Source organism: Dermacentor variabilis, chromosome 1 (assembly GCF_050947875.1).
Source record: "Dermacentor variabilis isolate Ectoservices chromosome 1, ASM5094787v1, whole genome shotgun sequence".
In the NCBI taxonomy this organism is placed as follows: domain Eukaryota; kingdom Metazoa; phylum Arthropoda; class Arachnida; order Ixodida; family Ixodidae; genus Dermacentor; species Dermacentor variabilis.
This window is the reverse complement of record NC_134568.1, coordinates 227,108,024-227,130,436: the sequence shown is the minus strand read 5'-3', so window position 1 is coordinate 227,130,436 and position 22,413 is coordinate 227,108,024. Positions and strand designations below refer to the sequence as shown.

At 49.9% G+C, this 22,413-nt stretch overlaps 3 protein-coding genes across 4 annotated transcripts in view; 2 read left to right on the top strand and 1 right to left on the bottom strand.

Moving 5' to 3' along the window:
* The window catches only part of Mcr (macroglobulin complement-related), a 274,884-nt gene that overhangs the window by 168,094 nt on the left and 84,377 nt on the right, over nucleotides 1-22,413 (top strand). The gene's annotated exons all lie outside the window — the stretch shown is intronic.
* LOC142560976 (uncharacterized) lies at nucleotides 5,587-7,267 on the top strand. Its single transcript, XM_075673419.1, has 3 exons — nucleotides 5,587-6,036; nucleotides 6,567-6,711; nucleotides 6,860-7,267. Exons 1-3 carry the CDS (start codon nucleotides 5,828-5,830, stop codon nucleotides 7,265-7,267), a joined length of 762 nt encoding a protein of 253 aa, XP_075529534.1. The 5' UTR covers nucleotides 5,587-5,827.
* On the bottom strand, nucleotides 8,989-11,193 carry LOC142573058 (uncharacterized). The gene is made up of 2 exons (XM_075682566.1): nucleotides 10,174-11,193; nucleotides 8,989-9,983 (listed from the first exon to the last, which is right to left on the bottom strand). Exons 1-2 carry the CDS (start codon nucleotides 10,911-10,913, stop codon nucleotides 9,386-9,388), a joined length of 1,338 nt encoding a protein of 445 aa, XP_075538681.1. The 5' UTR covers nucleotides 10,914-11,193; the 3' UTR covers nucleotides 8,989-9,385.

Below are 22,413 nucleotides of genomic sequence, written 5' to 3'. Positions count from 1 at the left end.
CCACGCGATGATTAAGCATCTGTCGCTCTGAGCTGTCTACGTCCTCCGACATTCATGAAGACTCGAGTGTCTCTTTCGTTTCTTCTTTTTTCATTCCTGAAGTGGATCCCAAGCAATGCGGGTCACATTGACTATGTGCTCGAAGGAAGGAGGTAATATTTTTCCCGCCCCTCGGGCGAAAACGACGAGACGCACGCTGTAGCCAGAGCAGCGCGCGCGTCTGAAGTAAAAGAAACCGTGTCCGGGATCGTCCCGCTGTGCATTGTGTTGCACGCCGGGAGTGCAGCCTGTCGAGTCCGCGGCCCGCACCCTTCGCGGCTGCGACGGCGCCGACGAATGCTTGCGGCATGCCCGGCGCGGGCCGCCTCTTGATGGGCAACGAAAAAACAAAGGCAGGAGAGGGGAATCGGATGAATGCGCTTTTTTTTTTTTTTGTCCGCATTTTGTGCTGGTCTTCCCTCGTTCAAAGGCGGGAGGCGTAGCACTTCTCGGGCCACCTTTCTTTCTTCTATAGTATACTGTTTGTTTTTGTTTCTCTGCTCGCTGCGTTTGAATCGTCTCAAATCTCTGTGCGCGTTGTTGAGAGAAAAGGGGAGGAGGCGTTTTGTCGGGAAAGTTGTAGTGCAAGACGGTTGCTTTCGTTTGTTCTCGGAATACCTTTGTGCCTTTAATTTCTTTCTCTGCGCGCGGTTTTGGTTTGCTGGCGCAACTTATTGCTCGGTCACGCTGGCGCCGCGGGTGCGTCGATTCTCTTTTTTTTTTCTTGGGGTTGGGGGGCTCCGCTTCTCGAATCTCGCGGCCGCCTGTTCTGGCCTCGCGCGCGTCCGTCGCTTTGACGCGCACGTCCTTCCGTCTGGTTTAGCCATTTTTCACTGCGAGGGGACCCGGGGCGGCTGGCCTCGGAAGAGGCCGGAGCCGCGGGCCTGCGGCGGACTGCTTGCCTGGGCCTGCCTCTGCGTGCGCGCTCTGAGTGATTAGGGCTGCTGCGCCTTTTATTTGCTCGAGGCGAAATGGGCCGGCTGACCGCATGTTGCGCGCGCAGCTCGCTGGTGACGCCGGCGCTGCCTCGTACGCGCGCGACGCCGGTGATATGAAGCATGCGTGCTATTGTACAGCTTTATGGAAACTTATGCAGGTCACGAGAAATTTGCGCGCCATTTTTAATTAATGACGTAAGGATGGGCATCAAGTTTAGCTGCACTCTTTGCGGCTCATCTTGTCCCCGAGCAGTGATCACCATCTATCCTGGGTGCCTTTACTTTCTTTAACGCGGCGCGTCCGGTGCTTCCAGGCATAGAGTTTCGTGCACTATACGAGAGGGAACTGCGGCGCTGTAGGTAGAGTGTCTCCGGGACCTGCAAGCAGGACAAGTTCAGCCAGCGTGGGGAATGATGGGTAGTACATGGATTCGCCTAAACTTCGTCCTTATGCCTTTAAAGGGCTTCGTGACTTTCCAAAGTGATCACTTTTAAGAAGTTACTGCGTTATAAGTAATTAAGCAAGCATTTTTAAAATTGTCCGACGGCAGGATTCGAACACCGGACCTCTAGCACAGAAGCCCGATATTGAAACCATTACAGCACGGACGCATGGACAAGTTGAACCCTTGCAATTAGCAGCGCGCTTGCAGAGTCTTATTACCTTCTGCATAAAAAAGAAGGCCTTGATATTTTGACAATTTAAGCCTGTTAAAGCGTAATAAACGAAGCCACAAGAAGTGCGGCGTCAGACGTTAACGTCTGACGCCGCACGCACGAAGATTAGACAAGTCCATGTGTGCCAATCATAATTCCCATGGTGGCTGACTGATCGCAGCGCCGGAGTTCCCCCTAGTAATAGTAGAAAACTCTATGCTTCCAGGTCACGAACGACATGCGCGTCATCGGCGTGACGTAGCATTATTAACAGAAAAGTATGCGAGCGCACATTTTCAAGAAAGTACACGCACGCGGGATAGATAACGATTATTGTTGGGGAAAATTAAGATGGGCCCCAAATAATGTAAACTTTTCTTATAGTGTAAATCCGTCGACAAAGTATATAACACTCCTAAAATACACAAGAAAAGTCTGAACACGATAGAAGACCTGGTTAATTGGAAACGATGCAGAAACAGTAAAGGTGGCAATAATAAGCGCCGCAATAAAGTTTTCGCACCTGCAGCTCCCGGTTACGTTATGAATTTCGGCGTCGCCTGTTCGAGACTACAGTGTATTGTTTATCGACAAAAAGATTGCATTGAATTCTAAAAGAAGCAATGATTCAGTACAGCCACTTTTCAGCTCCCCCGCAGGCACAGCCCAAGTGCAGAAAAATATTAAGTCATCGTCACGGATGTTGCGGCTTAGCCGCTACATTCGAGAAACAGGTGTTTCTAATTAATTTCCTTCACTAATAAACTTTTTCTTACCAAATGCTAGTAGAGCTTTGAAAGTCTAAACTGAAATAATGTTAATTGTTAGTGAGCGTTTAATACGAGCACATCTGCACAGGTGTATCACTGTTATGCCCTAACAGTCCCACGTCATGGAAAATATGAATTGGTATTGTAATCAATTAATAAAATTGCATTTAGAAATTTAGAACTATCGACAGCTGAAACTTCACTCCAGCACACCAGAAACGCAACTATAGGCTTTGTGTTAAGCTTCCCGAGCATGAGCCAGCATGTTGGGGTATCAAAGTCAGCGCAGCTTATATGACACGTCGGGCATATTACCGGGATATGCTTGCGGGCATTCCGTACAAGGCACACAGCGGGCACAGGGGGGGAGCGGGGGGAGGGGGGGGGAGTGGCTGACGATTGATGTCGGCATGCTTCGGGTTTCGCCTTTCGTTCGCGTATGACGCCTCTCCCCGTTTCGCGATTTTTGTTAATACTTGCTACTCGTACAAAACTATCACGTCCTGGGCGCCATTCCGGAATATGCTATAGTGTAGTATCACGTTCTTTTAGTTTCATCCTTTGAGCCACATCGCGCCGGCGTGCAGATCCAAGCCGGCCGCCTGATCTCACGCGGGAATAGTGAGCTCGGGGGGGGGGGGGGGCAAGAGTAAAAAAAAATAAAAAGAAGATATTGTAGCCATCTGATGAAGGAGGCAGGCGCCCAAGAGATACAAACCGGCGCGCCCGTCGGCCTGCATGTTCCCCTGCAAGATGGATGGAGTTGATAAAGCGATAGGATGGAGACAGGTTATCTCCGGGCGCACTTTGACGCTGCTTAAAAGTAGTGGAGGAAGGACTGAGAGCGGCCTTAAGAAGGAGGTGGGGATGGAAATTGTTGCCGACGCAGCATGTAAGGTGAAAGAGCGTGGAGAAATCGATCACCGACTGCGCTCATCGCTTAGCTTCACGGACGGTAGGCACGGCACGCTCACCGTCAGTCGGGTTTCCTTCGCCCGCGCGTGGATGCGCTCTCGCCTCGGACACCGGAACGCGGAGCGCTGTCTTCTTTGAAATGCCGCGTCACCTTGCGTTATTATTATTATTATTATTGTTGTTGTTGTTGTTGTTGTTGTTGTTGTTGTTGTTGTTGTTGTTGTTGTTGTTGTTGTTGTTTCGACCTGTCTTTACCGAGTACGACAGCTGTCTAACACAATCTAGTGTCCTTCAAGAAGAGCAGAATTGCTTCTGTGGACTTTTACATGCAAGCGTACATAAGACCGTGGACCAAGGATCTTTTCTTCTGAGAGCGCTCTATTATCTCGCAGGTTAAGTTTCGCTTGTAAAGCACGTCGTTGAGCGTCAAAGGATGGGCAGTGACACAGAAGGTTCTCTAGAGTCTCATCGCACTCGCACCACGCCGCACTGTTGCTCATTGCTATCAGGAATTAATTGGAATTTGTAAATGAGACGCCCAACCACATGCGACACAGTAAAGTTGTTTCAGGACGGGAGAGTCCAGTTGGCAGGCGAAGTCGTAAGTTAGGTTCAAGAGAATGGAAGCGTGAGTTGCTGAAACCCGGTGAATTTCATCGTAGAAGTGTGGTGTGGCGAGCGAGGGATTGAAGTTGCCGCCCAGCATCCGTTCTCGAGAGTGGTATAGGCAGCTGTTTTTGACGAACCGAGCGAGCAGCTTCATCTGCGCTGCCGTTGCGGACTATTCCTCAATGGCTCGGCAACCACTGAAATATAATGTCGTGTCCTTTCTCGAGCGCGTGGTGATGAGCTTGCCTTATTTCGTACACTGCTCGTGTAGCCCACGACGTAGGGCAGTTTGTAGGGCTGCTTTGGAATCGCAGAAGATGACCCAATGATTTGGTGGCTGCTGGAGTACGTACTTGAGTGCACCTTGAAGAGCCGCAGGTTCTGCTGCTGTCGACGTAGTATTGTGCGAATACTTAAGCTTGTTAGATACGGGACCTTTTCCTGAGCCTCCTTCGAGTTCACCAGACCACATCGAATCGCGCCACAGCTAATTAAGAAGCGCAGAAGCACGGATACCACATTCCAGAGGCGCGGCACGTGCAAACAAGCCCCGCCTCGTGTGCCGCAGGTGGAGCTATTCACTGCTTGACTCTTCCCGAAAGTGAAGCGAGAGCCTGGCGCTGTTGCAGGTAAAGTGGGTCCCGAAGCAAGACGGCTGTAATGCACCGTGAAAACCTGGCAGCGTCGCCCCCATCCGCCTATTGCGACGGCGCATTGCAAGTCGGCAAAGCAAGACCGCAGGGAGAAGTAAGCCCTCGGACAATTGGGGACCGAGCAGCGACTCTCTTCGCCGGGTGTGACACAATCGCGCGGGCTCTCCCATTTGCCGAACGTGACGTGTCTTCGAAACACCGAAGGGTTTAAAAGACACAGACCGGGAGCATTCCTAGAGCATTCCTTTGATTCATCTCTTTCGAGCTTCTTGCCACGGGCCGCAGCGTCCGAGTTGCTGCCGGCCCGTAATGACATTTATGACTGTTAATGTCTTGGTCGTCTCACTGAAAATAATGTAAATAAACCTCCCAAGTTTTCATCCCGACGTCCTCCTCAACTCCTACAAGCTGCAGAGATGACGTCCGACGGAACAACTACTGATCCGGTAGATCTCTTGGACTTGGTGGAACCGTCCGTGTAGATGTGTATGCGGTCAAAATAAGACTCGTTCAGGAGAAGCAGAGACAACTGTTTCAGGGCTAGCGGTGACAAGTCTGCCTTCTTAGCAATTCGAAGAATTGAGTGACACACGTGAATTTGCTGGAGAGAATGCCAATGTTGGGCGTTTCGCAGGCTTGGAAGCCAGATGGTATCGAGTAATGGTGTCTCGTCACAATGCCACAGAATGTAGCCTTTAGTATTCGCACTGGCAAATCGGCTAATACCCCTGCCACACGGGCACAGAAAATGACATTAACTTCCTAATGCCTTAATATTTAATGTCATTTGCGTGGTGCCACACGAGCAAATCAAATGTCATTCGCCTTAATGCCATTTGTTATTTAATGCGTTCGCCAGAACTCATTCGACTGAAAAATGCGTACTCTCCACGCCATAGCTTCGCAAGCCACGGCGTCGAGAGTACGCATTTCTTAGTGTAAGTAACGTATTTGAAACGTTCACACCTGTAAGAAAACATTTATACATAGCTTTCAAGTACAATCAGCACTTTTACGAGAAGAAACCTTTTGATTTATTGTAAGCAATCTTTGAGAACACAAGGATCGTTGCAGTTAGCGAAGCTGCATAAAGGGTTGGCAACCTGTGAAGCAAACGAAAGTCACGTGAGGATGGGTTGTTTTTGTTGTGGCACGGTGGCCTCACGTGGCCTTTCGTCGTTCGCACGCCGTTCACGTGCAGTCATCTGTGCACTCTGTGTTCACGGACTCCACGTGATAAAATAAAATGGAACGTCCCGTTTCCCGCGCCGCTTGGACTGACGAGGAAACAGATGTACTAATAAGGCTGTGGGAGGAGAACCTGGGCGGTCTTCGCGGCCAAAAGAGAAATGGAAAAATATATCAAGCAATTACAACCGCGTTGGCGAGCTGCGGAATTGTGAAGACGCGAGCGCAAGTCCATTCTAAAATGGAAAACCTGCGGAACAAATACAGGTATGTGTCTTGTTCTTCCACGCTTATGTAGCAATGAGAGTTGCGTCGTGCACGAGGCACAGGTGTGTGTGCGTCTATGCGAGGAGGATGTAGCCTGTTCCGGGGATGTTCGATGAAATGTGGTGCATTCAGGGAAACACAGTAAATATTTCGGAAAGCCCGTACACGCCTACACGGCGGATATGAAATACTACCAAATATGTTCTTAGAGCAACAACGAATTCGGACTTGTGTTCGGAGTGTTCTGAAGCAGCGAAATGAAAACAGTGCTCGTCTATTATGTGGGCAACAGTAGTGCAGTTATGTTCCCGTCAGCGCAATGGGTTTCGGTAACGCGCATGTAATGCAAGCGACCTAGTCACGAAACTTTTGTAGTGTGCCGTCCGCTGTTTTCAATAAATAGTTCGAAAGCGTCAGCGCCCATATAATGCCCTATGACAGCTAAAATTTTGCAATGTCAGTGTGCACATGCATGTTTTATGGCTTCTGTCATTTTTTATGAATGTCTTTTTCATTTTTTTACATACTAGATGGCACACGAAGAACCGAACGACAGGTTCCGGAGCCGTTCCATGGAAGTTTTACTGGAAAATTCACAAGTTCTTAGGAACATTGCCTGCTAATGATGCCAGTCTTGCAGTGGAAAGCAGCTGTGGAGAGCTCACAGTCTCCGAAGTAAGCATGCACGGATCTTTCAACACCCTAGGTTGAATTGTATCGAACTGTTCAAAGTGTCAGCTGGGTTCTTACGACCATAAAGTATACATTCAGTATCTGTGATTCGATCTCTTCATGTCAGCACTGCTTTTGCAACCTTTTACAGATTGTTCGAAGCATGGAAACGGGGGAGCCATGTGAGGAGCCATGCGAGTTATGGACATACAACACTCCATCAGACAGCCTGGAACCGCCAGGGAATGACGAAAACAACCCACCATCATGCATTCTCTATGAGGCAGTGCCAACAGCGATGGATGATAGGGTTGCCCAGCATTCCACAGACCAGACATGCTCCAACCAGCCCACCCCCAGCCGCTGTACCCCTCCCAGATCTGCTGCAGGCCAAAAAAAAAGATGCAGGGACGGCGTGCTGGGGGAAGTTGTCCAGGAACAAAAGAAGTTTCGGACAAGCTGGTACGACTTGAAAATGCAGGAGCTTGAACTCTATAAAAAGCAGCTCAAGTTGCAAGAAGAACAGCAAAGCGGGACACGCAACTTATTGATGTGTTGAAGGATTTTTTTTCCCGTTAAAATATTCTCTGTGTGTGTGCTTTGTTTTTTATTTCAATACCTCCACGGCCCGAAGGTGTTGCAGAAAATGTTCATTATTAGAAGGTCAATAAAGTTCATAGTTAAAGCCACTGAATTTTGTTTATTTCACTTGTCAGTCATGGCCTCTCACAATGAAGCAGTACATTCAATAGTCGCATGACCCAGAATGAAAGACAATGCAAATGTTACATGCACTGAAATTGACATGTTCAAAAATAAAACATCAGTACAGGAGTTCACACCTTCCTATAAGAATATGTGGTTTCATAATTGCCTACAACAAGCTCTTGTGCATACAAGTTCTGCAATTGCGAGGTATGCACAGTGGTGGCTGAAATCTAATTACAGCCAAAAAGGAATGGAAGTTTGCCCGACAGCCTTGCCAAAGTATTCTGCACAAAACGGGAAATGCTTTATTTGCTTTTACAACAAAGGAGGCCACAACAAGATACTGTGTCCATGTACAACGTAGTGGAAGCAATGGTATGACCTGACCACTTCGTTAAAATAGAACCAGTCGAGTACAGACTTTTAAATCTGTTAAAAGACATGTTTTTTGCAGCAATTGAACACGCATAAAAGCAAGACGGATAAAGACAACACGGGTGGCACTTCCAACAGTGGTCAAACAATCTAGTTTCTGATTTATAGAGCACAATAGATTCATCGCTAATGCAATTTGTACCTTTCTTTTTTATATAGTAAGCTTCCATCAGCTCACATGCTGTTTGAACTCTACTTCTGCCGGGAATCATAATCTCAGGAAACAGTGGTTTGCACATGCAGGCCTTGCAGTGCGCCGGCAAATGTACAAACCACTGTTTTCTGAGATTAGGATTCTTGGCAGAAGTAGATTTCAAACAGCATGTGAGCTGATGGCAAATGTGCCACGCCATCTTTCATTAGATTTAGTTTGTGTGCCGTGGCTCGTTCATTTGTGCAGCGTCCAGTCTGTCCTATATAGGACTAGCCGCACTCAAAAGGAATTTCATACATTACGCCTGTAGCGCATCTCTCGTAGGACGTGCTATGCTTCTTGCCACAGCCTTGCTTGCCACAGCCTTGCAAACAGGTCTCCTCGTGTGTGATTTTCGAACAGAGCCGACCCAGTTTGATGGGGGCAGAAAAGGCAATGGGTACGCCATACCTGCCTGCCACCTTCTTGAGGTTATAACCTCAACATAACATCACTAAGGAACATAAGGAATCACTGCAGGTCTTGCGGCTCTGGCTCTTTCTTTCTCCCTTGTGGCGCTGGTACCTTTAACCTTCCGTAAAAGGCTTTCGGTGACTGAGGTCACCAACGAGTCAGGGAACCGTGCCTCTTTCAGTCGCTTAATCTGATTATTGAACGAGGCCTGCATCGTGTGTGTACACGATTTTTCGACACGTTAAAGAACCCCAGGTGGTCAAAATTTCCGGAGTCCTCCACTACGGCGTGCCTCATAATCAGAAAGTGGTTTTGGCATGTAAAACCCCAAATATTATTATTATATTATATGATTTTTAGAGGGCAGACTCCAGGCAGAGCATAGCAATTCCACGCTTGACAATTTTGGAATGGCATGGATTATACAGCAGCAACCCTTTCTTGGCACGTGGGAAATATTGCCAACAAGCTTGCCCGTCATGAAAGGTTAATCTTAAATCTAAATATTACAGGGTGTTACACTGTGGCACTTCATGCGTAAACGAAAGCCTTTTACCACTGTCCATAAAAATGTTTAAAATATCATCGCAGCGCTTCAATGAGCCTTGTCTGTTAAAAAGGATTAAAAAGTCGTCCATGTATCTAAAAACATTTAAGATGTTTAAAGTGCTGTCCCGTCTCAAAGCCTCTTCGAGCAGGCGGTCAACACTAGATAAGAATATGTTGCACCGCAGCGGCACAATACACGAACCAATGCGTGTGTGTTCAATTGCGGCAAAAAACGTCTTAGCAAGCACCAACTAGGTCAACAAGCAGTTCTGTTTCAAATCTGTGTTTGTACATCTAAGGAAATTTAAGAAAAAGCAATAAAAATGTGCTATAAATGGCTGCCTATGTAGATACAAGTCAAGTGTCCTAAAAGCCGGTCTAGCCTAGATGGGCGGGCTGCTGGCTTTTTGAAAAAAAGTGCTTTGCCAGTGCCACCCTTACAGCTTGGCCATTACTGGCACATGATTCCGAGCTGTGAGAAGGCTGTTCATGGGTGGCATCCCACATAGCTACTTCTTGCTCCCACTGCTGTTCTACTCTTTCTTTAAAATTCTCACATACATTGTGCAAAACACAACACGCCCTTATAACCAATCTGGCAGTATCGAGACTGCACTCCATGCGCTTCATTACAAAGCGAAATCTGGCTTTCATTCGGCCAAAAGCATTTTCTACAATTCTTCTTGATTTTGACAAGTTGTAATTAAATGCATGTTCAGGTGTGTTGGGCAATGCATTTGCGTATGGCTTCTGAAGGTTACACGTGAGGGAAAACGCTTGATCACATAAAATAATAGGCAGTACATGAACACCTTCGATGGCAGCTGTCGGATGTTGAAACGAATCACTTTCAACTAGCTTCCGAAGCGCCGACCTGCCATAAACAAATGCATCATGGCAACGCCCAGGAGAGCCGACATTGGTATAGCAAAATCGGTAACGGTGGTCGACCACTGCCAGCAGGATCATACTGTACCTGCAGGAAGAACAAAATGAATGTTCAAACAGCGATCAAATGCAAAAAAATTCCAAGCATTCGAAAATATGTTCGCACTTCAAAGAAACCAAATTCTACATAGTCAAGAAACTATGCAATAGTAAACAACCGCTGAGAGAAGTTATTGCTTTAAAAGTATGAGGGCATAGTCTAAAAAATCTCAACTCACCACCCCTTGTAGTTGTGGTAATCTGAAGCATGTTCTTTCGGTGGTGACACCGGGAAATGACACCCGTCAAGCGCACCAACGCCTTGTGGGAACTCAGTCATAGCAAAAAACTCCCTCATGTGGTCTTCAATATCTGCGGGTGCAGGCATCTTGATCCAGGCTTCCTCGAGGTTTCGCAGAACAGCTGCGCAAAACTCCTTATAGATTTTGTTCACTGTAGAACGGCCAAGAGAAAACAACTCTGAAATCGTTCTGTCTTCCGCAGTTGAACACAAGCGGTAGAGCGCGACGGCGACTCTCTTTTCCACAGAAATGGCCTCGGTCATCACAGTATCTACACGTTGCAGGTCACTGCGACAAGACTCCACGATGTATCTGAACGTGGCTGGAGAAACGCGAAAACACTTCTTGAAGTGCGCTTCTCCCAAATTAGGTAAGGTGTCCTCAAACCACCGCTGGCTGCGAGGAAAGCGCCATCGAGCTCTGGCTGTTCCGCTCAAAATGGTAGCGACGGCAACCACGTTGAAGGTGTTCGAAAACATCTGAAGCTCTACGTCGCGGATCTGACGTCTTAGAGCTTCTCTTTGCTCTTGGAGCCTGCGATGTTCTGCGCGATGTTTCGCGCGGAGACATATCAACGCAGCTGTCAGAAGTTGTGCTCGACGAACTTCCTCAGGTCGGCGTTGCAACGGTCTCACTGCGGCAGGCGCCATTTTGTCTCTGGGCTTCGGATTTGACATACATTGGCCACAGTTGCTATGGCCGATTCTAAAAGACAGCAAGAAACTCAAACTAACTGTGCCATAGTATGCTTAGTTTTATATTTCACTGTTTATTACGGCAGTTTAACCTTGTAAATGCATATCTATTTTTTAAATTTATACCCTAATATTGCGCACTTCAGAAGACGCTGTCATCGACATCATTGGGTCAAATGTCATTAAATTTGGTCGTGTGGCAGCTCTGCCGAAAAAAATGTCATTCGGGAACTTAAGGCCTTAACTCCTGAATGCCATTTTATGTGCCCGTGTGGCACGGGTATAAGTAGTAGGATGGTAGCCGTGAAAGGTGTCGAATGTGCGCTCTTAGAGCCTCACCGACGATATGAGTGGTGATCGGGTGCTCCTGTGTAATGGCAATCGTTGCAGCTGTCAAAGAGCATCTCGGGAGGCCAAGACATCTACGAAGTGCTTTGGCTTGTACGCTCTGTAGTGCAAGGATATTAGTCTTGCATGTGTTGGACAAAACAGGAAGACTACATCACAAACATCCGATAAAAAGTGCCGTGTATAGCTGCAACATGGAGCGCACGGACGGTACCCACGATTTTCCCGCTACGAATTTGAACATATTCGCAATACAAATGAGACCCGCCGTGGTTGCTCAGTGGCTATTAGCAAGGGCTCTTGAGGGGCTGTTGAGGGGCTGTATAGGGGCTGTTGAGGGGCTGTTGAGGGGCTGTTGAGGGGCTGTTGAGGGGTTGTTGAGGGGTTGTTGAGGGGTTGTTGAGGGGTTGTTGAGGGGCTGTTGAGCACGAGGTGGCGGGATCGAATCCCGGCCGCGGCGGCCACATTTCGATGGGGACGAAATGCGAAAACACCCGTGTACTTAGATTTAGGTGCACGTTAAAGAACCCCAGGTGGTCGAAATTTCCAGAGTCCTCCACTACGGCGTGCCTCATAATCAGAAAGTGGTTTTGGCACGAAAAATCCCATAATTTAATTTAATACAATTGAGCTTTTTATTCATCTGTGAGACATGCACACTCCAGGTGAGGTCACGATCCACAATAACACCTAAGAACATGTGAGCTTTCTTTTACGCAATTGACTGACCCTCGATACATACCTTGTAGAAAGACATCGGTTTTCGTGTAAATGCCACTAGTGCACATCCTCTACATGACTTTACCGATGGAACTCGCAAGTGCAATCGGTCGGTACGATGTAAGGTCCAGCGGAGACTTTTCAGGCTTCAGTAGAGGCACCAGTCGGCTACGCTTCCAACCGTCGGCGACTATGCCGTCCCGACGAGATTGATTGAACATATCCAGAAGACAACATTGTGTTGTTGAACCTAGGTGCCTTAAGGCAGCGTAGGTCACCCCGTGGGGACCGGCTGATGACGATCGCCTACATGCAGCCAAGGCCACTTGCAGTTCTTCCATAGAGAAAGGCACTTCCATGGTTTGTTCTCTCGCGATGGGAACGTCATGTAGCGAGAAGTCAGCGAGCAGAACGAAGTCGCCATTAACTTTCGCACAAAATTCTCCCGCGACCTCAAGCTCTGGACGACTGATGTAGAGTCAGCGCTGTGAGGGGAAGACGTTGGCGTGTCAACAGCGTAGATGCTCGGCCGATTGACCTATAGCTATTACGCCCGTATGAAGCGCGATGCAGAAATATCCAGTATACAAAACCTCTTGCGCCTAATTACTCGAAACTTGTACATGCGATCGTGGCGTTATATAGCATGCGTTCTGTCTTCAAAACGTAAGCTTTTGTGAGCCATTCCCACACAGTCTGGCAAATCTAAAAAGCTGCGCCATCCAGTTGATTTGCTCGTGTTTCGTTCTGCGCACGTCCATCAACTCGCGGGCGCCGGCAGTGCTACGTGAAGATTAAGTACCCAACGCTCGATCCACATTGTTCCATTTGCTCAGCTGGAAATAATTATTTGTACTGGTGAATTTGTAGACCAAGTCGAAAGCTATGCGAAAACCCTTCTTGCGGGCTCTTCGAGAAGGGACAACTCAAAAGTGCCCGCCATGATTCCAAGAACACTTGCCCGGTACACAATACACGTGCGCTTTGGGAAGGCAAACTGCTTCTGCTGTGCGGGCGTAGTATTGTCTAAATCGATGTCAGTCTTAATGCTTTATTTAATGCTCGTTATATGTGCGAACGGATATAGTTTTCTTTTCCGATATGGTTTGGTTGAACGGCGCCGTGCGTCAAGCATTAAGCAAGCTTGGAATCTTTCTACGTTTGCAGTTATACGAGCATCATTGAGTGTGTTCCTAAACTCTTATTCTTAGCGAATTGCGGAGATCGTTACCGCTCGCAACCAGCGGCCGTTACTGGGAACTGTGGTAGCGCGAAGACGTTTAAATATCAAGCTGGCGCGTCGGGGAGAGTCGTTAAGGCGTGCCGCCTCCTGTAATTATAAACCACTCAAGCGCGCGCAAGTGCCAGCATAACGCGAGCGCCATTACGCAGATGAGTGAATTTCTCTTGTAGCACGAACTTACTTGGGCACACGTCGATTATGCGTGTATTGCTTCCCCACGTGACGCGTACCCCCCCCCCCCCCCCGGGTCTGAATTGGGTTAATAACTTCAAGCGCGACGATGCGTGGCAGCCTCGACGTTGCCCCGCTTCTCCATTTAGGTTTGTTTGCACTGTAAATGATTTAAAGCAGGACGTTCTCTCACTTCCAAGTATATATGCGGCCTAGTGTCGGGCACTCAGGGCAGCGGGCATTTGCTTTGCCCAGCGCCCGAATGACGCGCTGTATGCAGTAGTATAATGAGCCACCGGTTATTGTCGGATGATCGTGTCGATAATGAGTTTATACAGAAAATTCCTGCTGATAGTATAAAGAAATTGTGAATAGCTTCTATAGCGTTCGATAACACTTTCAGTTGTGATCCAGTTGAATATTACGCATGATTTTTGCAAGGGTATGCGCACTTCAATTGCATTACGCTACTCAACTTGGGTTACTGTATAGAGCACTTCTGAAACGCTACGTCATCGACGGTAGCTTCCCTTTTCGTGTTAAGGTAACGATGTCGGAACGCTCGCCTAAGGGGCTGACAACCAATTTTTATGGTACCTATTTTTGTTTGAAATGCAATGGAACGCTTAAAGGTCAGAGCGTCTAATCATGATCTATTAACGCGCTAACATTTAACGCCATGGCAAATTTTTTATGAGAATTTTTCGATTTGCAGTGAGCATGTAGTCGTTCACTAGAAGCACGCTGAAAACGGTGATAAGGGAGCGCGATAGCGATTATACGCCGGCATTAGTGGCAGACAGACAACTGCGGCCGCAACTGTGAGAAAGTATTATTTTGTTTATCAAGTCGATGTTCCTGCGATTCATGTTTTCCGAAGTGTTAAAGTATTTGTACCATAATAGCTACGCGTTTTCGTGGTTCCCTGTTCAGCTGCTGTGGTATTTAACCAGTCAAAACGGAACCAATCGGATTGAAAACGAAACGACGCTTTTACACGTGATACGCAGTTTAGCGTGTTGCCGTAGCCGTACGTGCGCTTTTTATTTGCGAAGCGTAGAACAAAGCGCAAGTGTCTAATAACATAGCAACTGCAATTTTAAGCAGTAATTATGTTGTACTTAGTAACAGCCGACTTACGCACAGTAATCTCGTAGACTACATCCGAAGTACCAAAATTCTACCGCCAGACCTCGCAACTTACTGTCTTTTGAGGCTCTTTCCCAATTTAAAATTATCATTCCTACTTAAATCGCGAACGGCGCGCTGGATTCTATCACTATGAACCATGTTCTTTTCATTTCCATCAACGTCTCGCAAAGCATCCTCGCCAGTTATCGGTCCCTTTAAAACAAAAAAAGGGAAGGAAAAAAAAAGGAAACTGAGGTTTGCGTATACGGGAATAGTGGCTCGGACGCGGCCGTATTTTTGATGCAAGAACAAGTGTTTCTCTATCTCACACTTGGGAGAGGTGATGCGCTTGCTGTGAGTGTTCATGTTTGTGTGCGTCTTGCGGCTAAGCGCTTTTAGCCCTGCCGAACGGGCCGGCATAGGGCCGGCGAGTGCCGCAGCCGGCACGAGAAGCCGCTAGTGTCACGCACCCACGTGGGCGTCCATTATGGGCTTCCGAAGCAGCGTCAGCGGAAGGCGGGCGCCAAACACCGACGCCCCAAGCGGAAAATAACGACGATAAACGAGCGCGCGCGACAGCCAAGTGCCGCCATTCCGTCGACAGCGAGCAGGGAGGACGGGGCACGCGGATATTTGCATCTTCGAACAACGCACGCTCTCGCCTTCGAAGGTAGCTGTCCGCAGCCTGCGGGAGTGGCCTGCTCGATGGAAGGGTGCCTACCAGCAATTCAAATATTTTAGAATGAAATATGGATGGTCGCCCTTCGAGATTTGCGGTAGCGGTGTGACATGACAGTCTTTGGCGGTCTAGCCTCATTTGTGGGCCGATCCCGGAGATAGATCTGGTACCGGTGGTTCCGGTGCTCCCGGCGGTATCACGATGCGGTATCGGCGGCACCGGTGGTAAGCGGAGCGTTCTCGCATTCTTCTGTCATCGCAACTAACGTTTTGACTCTGTTGTTGACACGTGTGCGTCTCTCCATCGCCGAAGACGGGGACGCTGTCGTTTGACACTGCGGGCGTCTCAGATTAAATTATATGGTTCTCACCGCATTCTCACCTCCAAATCGCTGGAGACTACATTGTCTTTCATCGACGTCAACTACACGGAGAATCGCCTTCCTATATTCTTTTTTTTTTTTCTTTTTTCTTTGGTGAGTCACCGGCACTTTTCCGTATATATGGGCTATACGTGGTGCCCGTTTCTAACATGTTTCTAGCCTCTTTCGTGGGCCGATCCCGAAGGTAGTGTAAATTATGTGTCACTGGGATCATTGGGTATATGCATGGCACAGGGTATGTGCATCTGGGGCCACTGAGTATATGATGATGATGCTGATAATGATGGTGGCGATGATAAATTGACAAAAATTTGGAAGTCGTTTCAACTTCTGTAGTTGTCGTCGATCAAACGTTGTCTCTCCAGCGTGGCTGTCGCATTAAATTATACGCTTTGTACACGCCATCCTCGCCTTCCATTCGGCTTCTGCGACTGTCGAGCCATCGTCAGCATTGTCGTCACCTCTCCGTCTACTATACTGCTTAGGGTGGCACTTAAGACGTTTCCTTTCAGGAGCTGTCTATTCTTTTACGATACTGTAAACGTACGTATACCAGACGTTCTCTAAAAGGCACTGGGCTGCGTTTTTTATCTGTCGGTGACAAGAGAACGCGTGGCTACCTAAACGGCGTTTCCATCTTTCTCTGCTAATGGGTCGTACTGCGTTTAGGTTAAGACCGCACATCCACTGAGCGAGTTTGTCTCGTTATATAACTCGATGCTTCGGTCGCCGCCATCTTATTGCTCGCGTGGAGAAAAGGAGCTTTCGCATCCTTCGGCGTGCACCAGCGCAAAGCCATGCGTCGGGCGGTGCCAGCCGGTGCTGCTCTTTCGAGCCAGCGGCTGCGAGCATAAAAGCTCGCTTTCGGTTACACTCCGTAAACTGTTTGCGTCGCATTCGCTGTCCGCTACAAGTCCGGTTCGTTTCCGCTCCTCCCAGCAAGATCCGGTTTCTAAATGCAGTGCAAACACACTTCTTTGCCGTCTTCCTGGCCGACAAGTTAAAAGGTCCCGGGGCCAGTCGCGAGGGGAAGGGGGAGGGGCACCCAGGTCCGAGCGCAAGCGGCCGGAACCCGTGTGTGTGTGTGTGTGTGCACTTTGATTCGTGGTCAGTTTGTTCAACCCAGAAGCGAGGAAAGAGCTTTGCACACTCGTGGCCTCTGAGGTTTCTCCCTTCATCTTTGTATAGTGCTCATTTCTTGCCCCTCTTTTGTTTTTCCTCTTTTGATCCTTCATCCCTACTGCATAAGCCTTTCTCTTCTCACCAGCCGCCCGGCCTTAAAGGGATGGCGTTTATTCGTTTCCTTCTTTTCTTCCTCGTTGCCTTCTCTTCGAGAACTGCTGCGGCCTGTATAGTGCGCGGCAGAGGAGATTCCTTCCGCAAGACTTGGTAAATCCCGCGTGCACGTTGGACGGCGTGGCGCGCGCGCTGTCGTCCGCGTGGACCACCGCACCGCCGAAAGTTGTCGATAACCCTGAAGTGTACACCAGACTTGGACCACTGAAGCTGAGGAACGTGCTCGAGATGCTTCCGGAAGCTTTCTTCGGTCGCCGGCGTGCGCGGTGGGAATGGGGAAAAAGGGGGGATCGCAGCGCGAGTTGACAGCGCTAGTGCTTGGATCCTGGAGTTGATGGGCAATCGATGTTATGGGAGCGGAAAGGTACTTTTTCTCCCTGGAAAAAGAAGGAAGGGGTGGGGGAGGGTGCGTGTTCTTGCTTTTCTTTTTTTGCCTCCACGGCGCACGTCAGAAAATTTTTAGCACGGGCCGTGTTAAACCCAACCGAAATCCCTGGCGATGGCAAATCGATTTCGCTGGCGTCGGCGATCAGACGGCGCATCGCGCGTAGTGCTTGCCGAGGCGACGCCGCATCCGCGGGCCGACCTGCGCAGAGATCCATACCCCTTCTTCTCGCTGCTGCGATCCCGTTTTGACAGTTCCGAGTTATCGCTCAGGATTTGCCGCGTCAGCCGCGCGCGCTGCCGCGGCTCTACGCGGTCGCCAGCGTATTGTGTCTGGCGCTGTGACGGCTTGTTACCGGCGCGCGACACGCTCCCTCGCGTGCCGCAGGAGCCCTGCGCTCGCTTTTTCCCACTCCGCTCGTTTGCTCAATTCACGTTGTTTGAGCCCAGTCCGCGGATATCTCCAGGCCTGCCGCGAGCGAAACATCTTGACTTCTCGCACGCCCACAAGTTCAGCTGCCGCCTTGGTGATTCCAGCAAGATCTGTGTTGGTGATTCCAGCAAGATCTGTCGAAATAATTAACTACAAACATATCGTGCGGCATCAACAACAGCGGCGGAACTCGTCTGCAGCTCTTAACTTCATTAATGCGGAGCCACCCGTATCCAGGCCAACCTTCCGTAACTCCAAGGCAGTTCTCCGTTTACTCTCCGCACAACGTCACGGATACCACGAGCACTTCGTCGCGGAGATTAGACAAATCCACCATCGTGCAGTTGACAAAGAACATTAGGTATTTCAGTGGTTGCCCAGTCACTTCGGCACCCATGGAAAGACAAGGAAATTAACAGTAAAGTTCATTCACTTGCTCTGTAATACACATTGTCCGTGTCGTAGGCAGCGATGCTTCTAGAATCGTACTCATTGGGAAATGTTCTCCAGTCGAAGCGAAGGTCGGTCTCGTGAGTTTTCGGCTTGGCGCGCTCGATCACGGGTCTTCGTCTCACACACACGATCACATGAGGCAAGCCCCCGGTCAGCGCGCGAACCGCACTTGCGCACAGCACGACGAATATCACAGGCTCTTTCTCGGTGTCTGTTGACAGACTCGTCTTCTGCGTCGTCATCATTGGAACACTGTCGGACGTGGCAAGGTTTTGACCGCGCAACATACACAACGACACGTTTCTTTTCCGGTTTCGTCCACTAGTTTGTGATGAAGCTGGAGTCGTTGGGCCACTTTCCTGGCGTCTTCGATTCCCCGTTGCGCGCCTGGCCTTTATCTACCTGGAGTACTGGCTCATTATTGGAGGACACTAAGGGGGCGACACTGGCCGTCTTTCTGGGGGCGAGCTTTTGAGTCTGGCAGCCAGAGCAGGAGAGAAACTTTCTGACATGCGCGAACACCTTTGGCCAGAAATAACGGCGGCGAACTTTCCCCCCATGTGCGCTTGACGCCGAGGTGGCCCGCTGCAGTGTCGATATCACAGTGCCTTAAAACCTCCAGCCTCAAACACTCTGGGACACCGAGTGCCGTGCAACCTTCATGAAAGTCTTTCGCCGTTCTGTGGGGAAAAAAAACAAACGACTAACAAAAAGCTCCGTGCCGTTCTTTTCACCATTTTGACAACGGATACGTTCGGCTGCTCTACATGCTGTATAACTTCTCTCATCCACGCATTTTCCCTCTGCTTTTCTCCAACGTCCACGTGAACCAGCACGAGCAATGGTAAGGGGTTTTCTTCGCCTGCTAATGCGGAATCATGCGGAGGGCGGGTAGCTTATCGGAGTTTGTGTTCCCAAAGCTAGAGCGCTGCCGTAGTTTTGTGTCGGACCAATTTGCTCGAACAGGCAATGCGAGGGGCTGGCCTTTTACGGAGTAGAAAATCGTCAGCCGGATGGGCGCCCTACGCCCGGCCGTCCTGAGTATCGCGTCGCCTTAGGTCCCGCGTGGTCGGTAGCTTCTCGCGGGAAACGACTCGCTGCCGCAGTGCAGGTACCGAAACATGTCGGAGGCGGCTACTTTAGAGAGTTTAGCAGCGCCGTATTACGGTACGGTAGGTGCGGTATACGGTACGGTATTACCGTTCCGTACCAACCTACCGCGATGACCGAAAACATTTTAGCTGCGTGTGCCGCTCTATGCGTACGGTAATGTGATAATGATGATAGTGGCTAACATTGGGGCCATGCAGAATACAATAACTATGTGCTGAGCGCGAAATATTGATTTTGGTTGCTGCTACAGCGAGTGTCGTTCAAACGGGAGGTGTCGAGACGTTTGGGAACCACGGCTGCAGGCCGGCAGAGAAATAGGTGCCAATCGGTTGTGGCTGGGGCGTACGGGTCACCCGCCTACTCAGACCAATCGGGCAAGCCGACGCGATCCAGTAGCAAAGTTTACGCTACGGACATGGCTTTGAAAACACGCAGGGAGCAAAACTAATCGTCGCTGATGGGCAGAGCCGAGCGTGACCCGACCGCGATACGTACACTTCCCTTTTCGGGATTCCTCGAAGGTCGTCTTCGTGCAGTATAATCCCTGGACGGTGCGCACACAAAGTGACTGTCAAATACGACTAGGTCGGCCGGGCGAAAGCGCATGCCCGAGGCGCCGTCGCGGTCATTCCCGCGCAAAGGCTCCACTCGCCCGCGCAGGTCGTTTTCGTGTTTCCACGTACGTCTCAGGCACCGCTCTTTGCCCAGCTCCCCCGCATCGAGGAAGACCCAACGGTGAAAAAATAGAAAGAGAGAGAGAGAAGACCCGCGGCATACTTTCTTCGCGAGAGCGCGCTTGCGCGAAACTTAACGTTGTACAAGAGGAATTCATTCGGATTACAAACACACGCCTTCATAACCTGTATCGCAACTTGATCTCCCGTCCGGCCTCTCATGACGTCACTGCACTCTTCCAGCCCGCACTCCTTTGTCATCAGATTGGCCAACAGTCACTCATTCACTTTTGCGGGTGTAGCGAAGCGATCGCGCACCTTCTTTGCGAGTGCCTTCGGGGCCAGCGAAAAGCAGCGCTCTCCTCCAGGCTGTTCCAGCTGGACGAGCACCCACTCACAGAAAGAAAAAGCTTTGGACTATGGCATACGCGGACATCAGCGCGTGCCGCTTTAAAGGTAGAGGCGCCACATGCCTCGAAGACGTCATGGCCGCGTCACGGTGACGCCTCCCTAACCGTTCTGCAGGCATTCGTCACAAAGTTTCTTCATTCACTCACTTTATCTTTTTTGTTCCTTTCACCTTTTATTCCCTTTACCCCTTTCCCCAGCACAAGGTAGCCAGCCGGTACTTACACCAACTTTTCTTCACGGGCTTACATGGGCTAACGCTGTCTTTCCTTCCGTTCTCTCTCTCTCTCTCTCTCTCGGCAAGGTGTATTGTATATACAGTATAGTATTCGGGTGACCGACCAAGTGCAAGTGTAGCAAGAGCATGAGGCAAAGTTTGCGGAGTGCTTTTCGCCGGCTATGGCGAGCATCCATCTCTCTCGAAGTCACTGCTGACCTGTTGTGCGCATCTGACCGAGCGCAATTCTCGACGGAGTATTTGGGCAAGTCTAACGACGTTTAAGCTGTATACCTTGCACACTGTTTTTTGTAGGGTTTAATGCGCGCGCCTGTGGCGTCTGCAGGTCGCCCGTATTTCTCGCTATAATACACACTCTACCGCGTGGGCGTGTGCCTTCGTTCCATTCTGTGAACAGGTTGCGTAATACTGTCCATCGTGCGCCCCTATTTATGGTGATATGCGCAGCCCGTCACAATGCTTGCCACGGCCCAGTGCAGCGCTGCGCGCGAGCTCCCTTTGTGGACTGTGTAGTCGGTGCGAGTGAAGGTCACGAAGGGCGAGGTGCCCACAAGCCGGCGCTCGACCGGCGACGGAGAAACCGCGATATGCGCTATCGGTCTAGAGGCAGCAGGCCGCTGAATGGGCGCCGACGGTTCGCGATTTGCGCCCGTTCGCCGCGGCGTCTCACACTGGTGGGCGCGCGCTTCCGCCACACGCCTCGCGCGGTCTGCGGGGCGCTTCGCTCGGCCGACTGCTCTGCCGCTCATATCCAGACCGACCGCGATTGCCGGCCACTGATGTGCACCTCCTCGCTGAAGAAATGAGTTTCATGTACCAGACATAAGGCCTGCCGAGAGAATTCTTATGAGCGTTTTTTTTTTACTGCGATAACAATTATAAGTACACTCCAGGCGAATTTCTGCCGTCGGCGTCGCCGCGATGTTCAGCATAAAGTTCGAGGGCATAACATCGCCGCACGCCGTATGCTGTATGTTCGAGTCGAGTGAATGCGGGCGACGGTGAGCCGACGATGGCGCCTCGATCTCGCGCGCGCCAGGGAGGAAAGCGGGGAGGAAGCGCGCCGGATTCCGTCGCGCGCAAGATGCTGGGGCGAGGGGAGGGAAGGGGGGGGAGGCGTTTATTCCGGCGGCTGCTGCGTGTGGCGCGGCCGCGCGGATCCTATCTTGAAAGCGATCTGCGATAGGCACAGTAAGCCGAGTGCTGAAAGATTCGTGTGCGCTGTGTTTTCACCGCTTAGTTCGCATTAAGGCCAGAATACATGGAGCGAACTTCCACGACGAAGTTCGGGCGGCAGAAAATCTGCCACGGCGCGACGCCGTATGTTCGTCGGGCTGCGCTACATGGAGCGAAGACAGGCCGGCCGCCGCCGGCTAGTCGCTGCGTTGTTATCAGTGTGGCTAGACGAGGCAAATGCGCTGTCGTGAAACACACGACACAAAAAAAAACTTTAACGACAATTATTATCGCTTTTGAATTACGAAACACTCTAAAAACGCGTAAAATTTTGCTTAGAAATGATTTCTAGTCTTTTTTATTTGTTTGAGACATTCATGTGCCGATGTAGTTTAAAGAAAGCGGCGATGCTATGCGTTGTGGCAACACTGGGCGGGTAAACAACTTTCGGCTCCTCCGTCTCCGCGGCTCTGTTCTGTGGCTCAACGCGCGCGCGGCCGAAGCAAGCAGACCCGAAAGTAGCGCACGTGAGCTTGTCTAACCGTGGCTGTGATTAACTTGTTAAATTCCAGCCGCGCCGCTTTGGATGCCATGAATACGAAAAGCAGGAGACCGGCGTGAACGATAGAGCGG